General features: G+C 41.9%; 2 protein-coding genes across 3 annotated transcripts; one reads left to right on the plus strand and one right to left on the minus strand.

The window, feature by feature from the left end:
• The first annotated feature begins 290 nt into the window (after nt 1–290).
• Nucleotides 291–5684, plus strand: LOC115693152 (boron transporter 4-like). Of its 2 annotated transcripts, none has more exons than XM_056306179.1 (14): nt 291–567; nt 1710–1814; nt 1907–1989; nt 2064–2256; nt 2344–2482; nt 2571–2736; nt 2825–2991; nt 3125–3298; nt 3400–3495; nt 3592–3708; nt 3849–4159; nt 4469–4748; nt 4915–5055; nt 5398–5684. In XM_056306179.1, the coding sequence occupies exons 2-14, from the start codon at nt 1711–1713 to the stop codon at nt 5434–5436; spliced, it is 2010 nt and encodes a 669-aa protein (XP_056162154.1). In that variant the 5' UTR covers nt 291–567; nt 1710; the 3' UTR covers nt 5437–5684. The 2 variants fall into 2 exon arrangements, with proteins under 2 accessions (XP_056162154.1, XP_030475986.2); XM_030620126.2 differs by having other exon boundaries at nt 4918–5055.
• A 294-nt stretch (nt 5685–5978) lies between these two features.
• LOC115693154 (potassium channel AKT1-like) lies at nt 5979–11377 on the minus strand. Its single transcript, XM_030620128.2, has 11 exons — nt 10994–11377; nt 10350–10715; nt 10207–10264; nt 9796–10104; nt 9379–9624; nt 9172–9270; nt 8940–8972; nt 8645–8830; nt 8317–8511; nt 8152–8227; nt 5979–7044 (listed from the first exon to the last, which is right to left on the minus strand). The coding sequence occupies exons 1-11, from the start codon at nt 11197–11199 to the stop codon at nt 6197–6199; spliced, it is 2622 nt and encodes an 873-aa protein (XP_030475988.2). The 5' UTR covers nt 11200–11377; the 3' UTR covers nt 5979–6196.
• Nucleotides 11378–12103: the final 726 nt, after the last annotated feature.

The following is a 12103-nucleotide window of genomic DNA, read 5'->3' on the forward strand; positions in this document are numbered from 1 at the left end:
AGAACCATGGTCTCACTCAGCAGCAGCAGGAGCTGTTTTCCTATTTTCGCCTACTTTTTCTGAAGTTCTATAATTAGAACAAGGCTTCTAGAACGGAAGCATTATACCATGGTTTACAGAATAAAATGACGGGAATTTTAAACATACAACATCATGGAACTTGGCTCGCGGCTTCTCGCGGCCAATGACACGATGCCATGTGGCGGCGGGATGCACTTCGATTGCTACGAGCTGTATATATTTTCCTTTTGAAGACATTGTTGCCAACTCGCGCGTTATTCATCATTGAAAGGAGAGAGAAAGAGGGAGGGAGGGAGGGAGAGAGAGAGAAGCGGACGATGTCTCGCACTAGCTAATAATCTGCCAGGACAATACGAAATACCAGAAAAAACAATGACCAGGCAGTTCCTTTTTTGGCCCATAATAAACTTCACGTTCCTCTCTTTCCCTTTTCTTTTGGTTTTCCATGTCTTGATGAACATCGTTGCGGCATCCTGAGAAGTTCTTGATCTTCATCGGTTGGTAAGACGCCGATCACCCTCCTATTGATCGGCGTCGAATTTCCGGGTATGTGAAATTTCGCAATAATTCTCGATCGATCTTCTCATTTGTCTATCTTCTCGAGTTCTGAGTATTCGTTTTTAATGCGTTGTGGATGACGACGCATTTGTAGGCACGAGCTTGTTCTGTGTAGCACTAGAACGTTCATGTCACCCCATGCAATTCTTGTCTTTGTTTTCGATTTCTTCAGTTATCTGCGAAATCTTGTGCAGAAAAATTTCATGGTCTAGATGCATGATTCAGGACACATCATGCATGAGGAAGCAAATGAAAAACTGGCATTTGTTCGGATAAAAAGGAACCGTAATAAGCGTCTCTCTGAGATGAGGATTTGGACGGGACAAACAAAATGACAATAAGGGTGTCTTCATTGACATTTCCATCTTCCTCAATTACTCATGTCTTCTCCAAGATCAACTTTTCGAAATCCCTTTCTGCTTAACTCTCCAAGTTCAACCTGAGACGTAAAGGTCTAGTTATGAGAATAATGAAATCACAGAAACTACACGTTTTATCCCCCTCCCCCTCTTGTCCCTGTATGTCATTGAGCACAAACAACCCTGCATCCATTTATTTTATGCTCATTTAATCTTCAAACACATCAAGCTATGAAAGAAAGCTACGAGTTAAAGAACTGGATATAAGATCTTCATTATTTTTCCTTCTCGGCTTGGCTGATGTGAAATGTCAACCTCGCTAATTGTTTATTAGAATCCCAGTATGAATTCGATGTGCTTCATGGTTCTTGTTGTCCGAACTAGTGAAAATAGAAGAATGAACGAACTTGGCATTGGCTTACCTTCCGGGCCCTGCATCAGCTCTGCTCAGCATTCTTGAGTGTCAAGTAAATTTTGCTAGGGATTGAAGGACTAGAGACTATTATGACGAGAGCGTAAAAAGTATTATTTACATGTTAGTTTCGATGTTGATTACTTTTGATAGCCCGAACAAGGGGAAAAAGAAGCCATTGCGCAAATGAAGTTAAATTTAGTTGTCGAAGGGTTCGCCTCCCTCCTTTTCCCACTCCAGACAATAAAAGTAGTGTATAGTAAACAATCAATTGACTCAACCACGTGGATCTGCATAGCAGCAATGTTTATTGCTCGACTGTTCTCTTCTCTATCTGATTCATCTGTCGGCAAATTCAGCATGGAAAGCATAAGAACTCCTTTTAGGGGGATTATACAGGACCTTAAAGGAAGGCAAGCATGTTACAAGCAAGACTGGGCTAGTGGAGTTTGCTGTGGAGCCAGGTAGTGTTTCACCACCCGCTTGGTGCAATAAATTGCCTTATCTTTGGAGATTTAGCGAATCATCGAATCCTGTTTAATTTGGTCTATTTCAGGATCTTGGCTCCAACTACCTATGTCTTCTTTGCATCGGCTCTTCCCGTTATTGCATTCGGTGAACAACTTAGCAGAGAGACCGGTAACTCATCATGTCTTTCCCTCTGCTATGACGATAGTCCTCACATTTCTTCTAAAAGTTCTCTGCTTCTTCAGATGGAAGTCTGAGCACCGTGGAGACTCTGGCTTCGACGGCCATATGTGGCGTCATACACTCAATTTTGGGAGGCCAGCCACTGCTGATTTTAGGAGTGGCGGAGCCTACCGTTATAATGTACACTTACTTGTACAGTTTCGCTAAGGGTAGGCCTGATCTTGGGAAAGAGCTATACTTGGCCTGGGCAGGATGGTAATAAGAATCACCCTCTTCTATCATCATTCTCAACTACAAAGTCGAATTATTCACTTCTTAGTAAGGCCAATAATGTCCTTGTAGGGTATGTACCTGGACCGCTCTACTCCTTTTTCTTCTCGCGATTTTCAACACTTGCAAGATCATTACAAAATTCACGAGGATCGCCGGGGAGCTGTTCGGTATGTTGATTGCCGTTCTGTTCGTTCAAGAGGCCGTGAAGGTAATATCTGCATTAACTAAAAGAGACATTTGATTTAATTTAAGAGGAAGATATTGCTCTGAACTCGTACTGATCTCTGAAATTTCAGGGGGTAATTAGTGAATTCCACGTTCCTCATGCCGAAGACTCCTCTGCAGAGGTATACCAATTCCAATGGCGGTACGTGAACGGGCTCCTTGGGATAATATTCTCATTTGGCGTAGTTTATACTGCTTTAAAAAGCAGAAGGGCAAGGAGCTGGCCCTATGGCACAGGTATGAACGTTCAGTGAAGAATGGAAGCATTCAATTAAGACATCACTTGTCTTTCATGAGCTGATTCTTTACACTTTTTAAAATTAAGGGTGGTTCCGAAGCTTCATTGCGGATTATGGGGTTCCGTTAATGGTGTTGATTTGGTCGGCATTGGCCTTCAGCGTGCCGAAGTCAGTTCCGTCCGGAGTCCCCAGGAGGTTATACAGTCCACTACCATGGGAGCCAGCATCTTTGCACCATTGGTCAATTATCAAGGTATGAATGAATTTTGAAATCGCGCTAATCAACCTATGTTTCGTGTAGACATGTACAGAAGAGGAGAGTTTGTTCTTTTTCCAAATAGCAACTGCGCCAACATGATCGAGAGACTCGTCTTGTTGATTTGCAGGATATGGGCAAGGTCCCTCCGGCCTACATTTTCGCTGCTTTCATACCAGCTGTGATGGTTGCCGGTCTATATTTCTTCGACCACAGCGTTGCTTCACAAATGGCTCAGCAGAAGGAGTTCAACCTCAAGAATCCATCTGCTTACCATTACGACATACTTATTCTCGGGCTTATGGTACAAAACTTAACCTGAGGAGCTCTTTCCAGTTAACTGAATCGCCGATGCCCATATATCTGCAGCTTCATGTCCTTTTTCGCCCTCTTTTTGTACTGTAGACTTTGCTCTGTGGATTGATAGGACTTCCACCATCCAATGGCGTCCTCCCGCAGTCACCTATGCATACTAAGAGCCTGGCAGTTCTCAAAAGACAGGTATGTCGATGCATGAAAGAAAAAATTGCACGTTTTCATCAGGAACAATGACACAACCAGTCAATACAGCACTTGTAATTTCTTGGAAATTTTCAGTTGATCAGAAAGAAGATGGTAGAGAGTGCCAAGGAATGCATGAAACAGAAGGCTAGCATATCCGAAATATACGGAAAGATGCAGCAGGTGTTCGTGGAAATGGACTCTACTCCTGATGTAAGTCCTCTTGTCATGAAACCGACACCGCCTGATACCGAATCTTTTCTTCTTGAAATATATCGATGAGGAAGACGAAACTTGTTTAGTACCCATGTTTAGATCTTATTGAGATAATGAAATGTACTCTCCTTTTCCAGCCATCTGTCGCTAAAGAGTTAAAGAAATTGAAGGATGCCGTTATGGGAAGTGAAGACAGAGACCATGTGGATGGCGAATTTGCGAAGCACATTGATGCGCATTTGCCCGTCCGGGTCAACGAGCAAAGAGTTAGCAACCTGTTGCAATCGCTTCTTGTGGGCGCCTCGCTATTAGCCATGCCCGTGATCAAGAAGATACCCACGTCGGTTCTCTGGGGTTATTTCGCGTACATGGCGATCGACAGCCTTCCCGGAAACCAGTTCTGGGAGAGAATATTGCTCCTTTTCGTCACCCCACGACGGCGATACAAGTAAGTTAACGCCTAATGGTCAATCTGCCATGCCACCTTCGCAGGCTCAATGCCATGCCTTTCCTTGTTATTTAGAAAATGAATGTTACAGGCAGTTTCTGTATCTAAATTATCATTAGAGTTGTGAAATTAGCGCACTTCGCTCATTGTTAATGCCCTGAAAATGTAAATTTCGCACTATCACAGCTCAACTAAGTCCTCACAACCTACAGACCAAACCGATTGAAACGTTGAGATGATTAATAATTGAGCCCTTCGACCCACGATTGCCTCACTGACATACTAATGAATCCTCTTTACGTCGGCCAGGATATTGGAAGGAGCGCACGCTTCATTCGTTGAGTCTGTGCCTTTCAAGTGGATGGCTGCTTTCACGCTTTTCCAGTTCGTGTATCTTCTAGTATGTTTTGGAATCACTTGGATACCCGTGGCAGGAATATTGTTCCCGTTGCCATTCTTTCTGCTAATAAGCATAAGGGAGCACATACTTCCCAAGTTCTTCCACCCGCTTTACCTTCACGAGTTGGACGCAGCCGGCTACGAAGAAATCCCTGGTAATCCCCACGGCAGACATGGGGTCGCACTCACGGTATGTGAAAACTCAGCCATTTTCCCTGCAATTACCCTGCACTAATCGTTTCTACGCGGGAACCATATTATGACGTACGAATACAATGATTCTGAATTATTTTAGGCCAAAGTGTTTTATTTTTTTCGTGAGAATTGCGGCTGTAACACTTTTGACTGTCCTCTAGCAGCAGGGCGTAGATAAAGAGTATTCCATAGAAGAAAATGACGAAATGGAGATATCCGATTCGGAAGTATTGGATGAGATTACCACTAGCAGAGGAGAATTGAAGCTTAGATCAATAAGCTTCGACGAAAAATTCGTTCAGGTAAGTGCGCAATGTTGTATTAATGTTCTTCGTGCTGGCCATTTCAGGCCTTTGGTAGGAGACCAAGAGCCGAGGTACACTTGATGAGAGGCTTGGTCACCTATAAAAAGACAGACAGCTTTAACCACATATTGATAAAATTTGGAACAAGCTGGGAAAACAACATTGAAGTCATTCACTTGCACTTAATTTTCCGCGAACTGTTTCAAATAAACATGCTGAATTCATTATTAAAATGAAAAAAATGATCAAACCTCTTCCTAATTAAATTGCTGTTGACTGTTTGTGTGTTTTCTTCTGATAGCAAGTCTCACAGAAATGATTGAACCTTTGTCACTGCAGATTTTCCCAGAGGATGAGGAACAACCAAGAGATTCTTAACTGGAATAGTTGGTTCTTTCTTCTTTCAATTCTTGTGAACTAAAGGCACAAAAAGAGTATCTTCTTCACGTCCCTCTCCCTGACGTCGGATGGGGGAAGTAGCAGCACGCTCTTAGATGACATTCTTTCGCCAGCTTTTCAGAGGCTCCTAAATGTGCCAGAAAATGTATCTTGTAGATAGAAATTGAATTCTTTTATCATGATATGTACACTATTTCATCCATCAATAATCTCTCTCTCTCTCTCTCTCTCTCACACACACACACGCGCGCGCACACAAAAGATTTCCATCTGTACGTGGCATTTATTTTATGGCACTAAATTCATGCCATCAATGTACTATGCTTTTCCCGATTGTCGTCGTGGATTTGCCCAGGTGATGGCTCTTGGAGGAGCAAGGTCATTGCAGGGAAGGATGAATTGTTGATTGAAGTAAACATGACCAGCAAAAGATACCACACCAAAGGTTCGAGTGCATAAGTAGCAGTCAAATAGCAGGAAAAGAATTCTCTTTTGTTAGTCGAAAACATGAACTCAGCTGCTAGAAACAGTATAACAAGCGAAGTTTGGTATAACATGAATATTCTTCAGATTACTCACATTTAACAGGGAATCGTATATGTACAGTTGCTTCCATTGATTCATGTAAAAAGAGCGAAAGAACATGAAGAAGATAATGGAAACAGTCATACTAGACTTTCCATTGTACTAAGACGTTGACATAGGTACTGATTTGGAAGGACAAACACTATACACTTCCTTATTGGACCTTCTTGTCATTGCTGTCGGCAAAATCATCCTTCACTTCCTTGCTCGAAAAGACTAGATGGTCGCCATCCCTGATAACCGCTATATCGTCAATTTCAGCTCCACTCTTGCTTAAAACTTTGGGCAGAGTAAGCCCAAATTTCTTATGTGCCATCTCCAACAACTCCTGAAAGTTTTCTGGGAGTAGCATAAGCTTCCCCTCAATGTCTCCCACTTCAGGACAACTAACAACCACACGGATAGCCAATCGTACCCCAAAAGACTTATTGGCAGTTTTATTACGATTAATGCTTAAAAGCACATTTCTCTCATCGTTATGTGCAGCCGACATAATGCCAAACAAGGAATTGTGGAAGTTACTTGTCCTCCTCCTTGGACGGCTTTGGCCAAAAGCAACGTCCACAATTCCTTCTTGGGATGCAGGAGGCAAATTGGGTTCGCTTCTAATAGCAGGCGGCGTTTCAGTTTCTTTTATAGATTGAAAAAGAATCCCTATTTCTTCATGTCCCTGTTGATCTGCTAAATCTCTGGGTGTCCAACCATGGATGTCCGGTTTGTCGATGTCCGCTCCCCTATCCAAGAGGAACTTGACTATTTCGACGTTGTCCTCGGAAACAGCAACATGAAGAGCTGTGGTCTCGTTGCTTTTAGGAAGCGTAACATCCCCACCATAACGAACGATCTCCTTGAGCAAGTCCAGATTATTCAGTTCGGCTGCTGTGCATGAAAATCGACCCACATCTCCAGATACTAAATTAGCACCATTTTCTGCTAGCAACTTGACCATGGATTCATTACCGCCCTTTATTGCCTCCCAAAGAGGCACATTGCCTTCTGAATCTGCAATTCCAATTCAATTAGCCGACAGCAACCTATTGACTACCGAAATGCTCTTAATAAATTCAGTCACAATAACCCGATGAACAATGTTGTTAATGCAGTCAGACATGTCAGGATGATTCGGCGAGATATCCATGCCAAAATTTCAAGGATGTTTCAAAATAATTTAGTCTCATAATCACCTAAAGTTTTGCTCTATGAAGATTAAGTCAGGGGGTGGAATAATCTGTGTCTGAAGAAGGCAATTGTCAGTGTTGACTTATAATTCTTTGAATATATAAACCCACAAGAAGGCAACAGCTGTGAAGAATAATAGCACAAAGTGTGCCATAAGCAGGAGGCATCAAAAACTGTTTTCCATCAAGAAAATCAGTATGACTATTTGTATGACAAAAAGTCTACAACATCTACAGAAGGAAGTGATAGAAACAAGATGCTGATGACCAAAGATTAGACCTTGCTTTGTTCCTCTTCATGCATCAGGCAACATGCTGAGAACAATAGTTTGAGGAAGTCAACCAGGACATCCACATGTGAATTCATTATATTAAACACAGAAGAAAATTGAATTAGCATCATATCATTTGTGTCAATGGTGGCCATAATTGGCAAAAAAGAACGAGAAAATTCGATATTATATATTTAACACTGTGCCTAGAGTCATCTCAAATATATTGCTTACTACATGCAAGTGGACAACTGGACAATATGATGTCAGGTTTGATTTGCAGCAAACCTAACTTAAAAAGCCAAAATGATATGCGAAAGGGGATGCTTCCACAACTTGGGTCCAAATTTGTATGCATATCAATACGTCCTTTCAAATAATTGAGAGGTGATAAGGGTCCATTGAAGCCCCAAAACTTCTTAATTAATATTACACGTTCTGGAAAGCTGTCTGGGGTTTATAATCCAACACCCGATGCATTGACTAGGCCAAATCAGGTAATGAGCTTACGTCCTACTCTCATGTTTTAGCAAAACTCTAGTTTATGAATCTGGTTATTCACAAGCACCTGGTAATAAGCAACTTGAAGTAGTCGGCTGACAAAAAGGATACATTTTGAAGTCGAAATTTTTCCTCAGATATTAAAAGAAAAGAACAACCTCGGCTATTAGGATCTGCGCCATAATCCAGGAGGAGGAGCGCACAATTCTCGCTTCCTTTAGATGCTGCGATATGCTGGATTCACAAAAGACGGAACAGAAAAACAGAGTTGGTAATCTGTAGTTAGTAACTTCAAGGCAAAACCACGGGCAAATTCTACGAACCAGAGGTGTCCTCCCACTGTTATCTGATTCGTTAGGATCTAGGCCCCGTCTCAGTAGTTGGCTCAACATCAAGTCGTCTCCTCTCAATGTGGCAAAGCATAAACTGAGAGGCAGGTCCAATCGACCATGTGCCAGCATGTTCTCCGCGTCAATCAGAACGCTCTCCATGGTTGGATCCTTGAGGTCCTTCAAGTGCTAGTCAACACAGAAATAAAAACAAAAAGGTACAGTAAAATTCATCCAGGAATCTGGATCAAAAGTTGAGTGAACATGAACTGAGAAGACAGTGGCATGAGCTGCAGTATCGTAGTGTTCCTAGCTTACACACCTGAAGGAGATTGTTCATTACAATGGTCCCATCTTCAACGTTGGACTGGATTATATTGAAGAATGTGGTACGATTTAGCCGAAGCAGCTGGCTCAATCGTTTTGTTCGCACTGTGAAAAGCTGTGGCCTGTAGCAAAGTACACCAATCTCACCAGAAAGATCACCGGTTTTTGCCTCTCCAACAACCTGCATTAGTTTGCATTCATGTCACTTTATGTTTTCTTCAAGCCTACAAGAAATTTCTTTTAATTTTGAGTGGCCAACAGTATATTAATGTTTTGAGAGATATACGTGCCTCTTCAGTTCCATTCTTAAGAACTAGCAGATCCTGCAAGACATCAAGTTAAAAGAACTATTAAGGATATCTTTTCACCAGACAAGGAAATGAAATTTAAATTATGACCATTAAACAAAACGGCTAATATCTCCCAACTGAAGAATTTGATAAACCCGTCAACTTCTACCAACGGTTTTCTCAAGTAACCCAAGATATACAATTGCACATTTAGGGTGAACTGAGCAAGTACCGCAGCACCAGTGATGAGAATGTAGAAGTCTGTTGGTGCTTCATTTTGCAAGATCACATCTTCTTTTGGAGGAAAATACTCAGCTTTCATTTCTGAGACCTTAATGTATGCACAAGGAAAGGTCTTTTCTAAGAATAATAGTTAAGAAAAAAAAGTAAATTTTAGAATCAAGAGAAATTATTAGAGGGGCAACTCTGCTTCTTTTACCAGCTGAAAAAGCAAGTCATTTGAAACGCCACGGAATAAGTACACCTTGTCCACGATAGAGTAAAAAAGATAATGCAAGATGCTGGATCGGATGGCTTTAGGGAGAGAATCGAGAGTCTCTTGTTGCTGAAGTCCCTCTGAATCTGTTCTAAACTTGAGGCACAAATGAGCAAGCATCTGATCTTGTAGCCGGGGAGGTAACTGGTTCCTTAGAGCAAAACTTGAGGCAGCGTGGATTGTATCCCTCTGGGACAGAGTATGAATGAATAATTAAAAGTTTTTAATTTGTAGGATACATTTTGAAGTCAAGAGTGCTTTAACTCATAGTAATCAATCTTTTCAAAGAGTCATACTTTTTTTCGCTGTCTACTCATTCAAGCACCAAGTTAGACCTTAGGAAGAAGAGATTTTACTCACAAATTTTCTGGTGCGACTCGTACCATGAACGACCAAGTTCGTCATATTTCCAATCAAGTACGCGGTCAAACCAAGGTTGAAAAGCATGTAGAATATGTCGAAAAGCATCTCCCTCGCATTCACAGGGTGCAGGTCACCATATCCAACAGTTGTTAAAGTAGTGATAGACCAGTAAAGCGAAGTCACATATCGAATCCACAGGCTTTGCTGGAGAATGGATTTCCCCATCCAAGTTTCTGCCGGGTCATGATTACGAGCTGCTAGAAGATAATAGAAGCATCCCGCACAATGGACTGCAAACACGGTAACCTGCAAAAAGGAAGGCAAATTCTCGTGAGATGCCAACAACCTTGGAGAAGGCCATCGCTTTTCAATCAAAATGGTATTGCAAAAGACGGATTCGATACTGACACAGATGAGTTTCGCACACCGGACCCAAAAGTAGTTATAGTTCCTATCTTTCTCCAATCTGATAAAAGAAGGAAAGGCAAATCTCAGATGCTTGCATATGTGCAACAGTTTAAGAGACTCATTGTGCAAAAACGTATCGCTACCTTGAAAACATGGCGCTGACCCTTCGGAGACGCCAAAGGCGGAGCATGTTGAATAGGCCATAGCTCTGGAGAGACGAAGGTGAGATTCTCTGAACAAGTTCGGAGGGAATGGTCGATATGACATCAAAGGCGAACCACGAGCTTGTGTACCTCCAAGCGATCTTTTTCGGGTCGTCGATGAGTAGGTAGGTGGCTTTGTCGAGGTAAGCCACGAAGAAGGCAAGGACAATATCAATGGCAAAGAATCCATTGACGACGTTGTCAGTGATGGACAACGGCCCCTTCGGCTTCTCGAGAAAGCCAAACTCGAATGGCGACGCCCAAGCAGTGTAAACAACCAGAAGAACCAGGAAATTCTCCCATAACCTGAAACAACCATATTTATCCGATTTTTATCAGACTGAACAAGTCAACCGAGGATTGACAAGAATCTCCAATACGAATGGTTTTGAGGCGACCACTCACTTTTTTCAAGAAAAAAAAAAGGTGAAAACATCAAAAACCATGTGAGCACAGAAACATCAAAGCTCACAATTAAGACAAAGCACCGAGAAAGTAGGACAAGATCACCTTTTTAGTTGATAAAAACCAAGGGAACAGATACAATGAACAAGAAAAACAACACGGGTCAACATCAAATTCACCTGTAACGAGGATCGTGGGGGGATACGATGAGTCTGCGAAGCTGAACGGTGCGGTTGCTTCTCGCGCCGAGGGATGGCAGAATGCCGGTGGAGAGACTGTAGTGGCTGCTACCATCTCTCGAAAAGGCCTGTGTCTCCTCGTGACCGCACACCGAGAGTGACACTCCGCACAACACCCCTCCTCTGTTTCCTATCAAACCCTCCATGTCTTCTTCTTCTCCTTCTCCTCCTCCTCCTCCTTCTTCACGGTACAACAGACAATTTTCAGACAAAAAACAAGGCCCCCTGTTTTCTTATTATTTCAAGTGCACAAGAAGTTGAGCTGGTTGTCGTTGCATTCTTACATCAAGAATCTCTCTCTCTCTCTCGTGCTGCACAGTGTATTCGGATCTGTGTTTCCCTCCTCCGACAGGCTGAGACTTCTGAATATATAAAACAATAATAAAGGGTTGTCCAGCTCCATCCTCGTACTACTCATTGGGTCATCATATCTATATATAAGTTAAACGTAACTTTAGTCACTACCAAAAGAATAATCACTCTGGAGATACTAAGAACCCCCGTTTTGATGTGACGCAATCGTAAAGTGCTATGTGGTTAAAAAAAAATTAAAAATTGCATAGTGATGCGCAGACGTGTATTTGGTAATTCATGTTTTAAAGTTGGAACATTAGAAGCTAGGCAGGGGCAGCTTTCGAAAAGTGGCTAGAAGTTGTGGTGCTTGCCAAGCCGAACACCATATGAGTACCGTGATATTCCTTTTCGCAGTTGAAACTGATGGAAGAAGTTGTGCAAGATAAACACTAAAAGAATATTTGGCGCAGTTTTTCGATATACTTTGTATGAAAAGTAAGTGCTGTAGTTTTTTATTCCCAAAATTTAGAACTGGTAATAATTAGTCCCGTTTTCAGGATCAGGTGAGCGGTTTCCTGATTTCACAAAATCGAGAACCGACTCTACCCAGTCCGATTTCAAGGTAAAAATCGATCTATCCTGAAATCGACCACCACTACTGAATAACAATTTCTCCTTTTTAGGGTGTAACTTCTTTCTACTTCTCTAAATTAACTTATATATCTATGATAACTTTTTCGTATTAGATTGTGCAAT

The sequence above is a fragment of the Syzygium oleosum genome, unplaced genomic scaffold (genome assembly GCF_021117445.2).
Source record: "Syzygium oleosum isolate NSW1041296 unplaced genomic scaffold, Sole_v2.1 Sole_v2.42, whole genome shotgun sequence".
NCBI lineage: Eukaryota > Viridiplantae > Streptophyta > Magnoliopsida > Myrtales > Myrtaceae > Syzygium > Syzygium oleosum.

What these genes read in the sequence shown, in the direction of transcription:
- LOC115693152 (XM_056306179.1), top strand. Translation starts at nt 1,711, where the DNA reads ATGGAAAGCATAAGAACTCCTTTTAGGGGGATTATACAGGACCTTAAA. An exon ending in TACTTGGCCTGGGCAGGATG is followed by an intron (nt 2,257 to 2,343) that starts GTAATAAGAATC and finishes ATGTCCTTGTAG; the next exon opens with GGTATGTACCTGGACCGCTC. An exon ending in TACTTATTCTCGGGCTTATG is followed by an intron (nt 3,299 to 3,399) that starts GTACAAAACTTA and finishes TTTGTACTGTAG; the next exon opens with ACTTTGCTCTGTGGATTGAT.
- LOC115693154 (XM_030620128.2), bottom strand. Translation starts at nt 11,199, where the DNA reads ATGGAGGGTTTGATAGGAAACAGAGGAGGGGTGTTGTGCGGAGTGTCA. An exon ending in ACAGTGGGAGGACACCTCTG is followed by an intron (nt 8,228 to 8,316) that starts GTTCGTAGAATT and finishes TTGTGAATCCAG; the next exon opens with CATATCGCAGCATCTAAAGG. An exon ending in CGCAGATCCTAATAGCCGAG is followed by an intron (nt 7,045 to 8,151) that starts GTTGTTCTTTTC and finishes TTGGAATTGCAG; the next exon opens with ATTCAGAAGGCAATGTGCCT.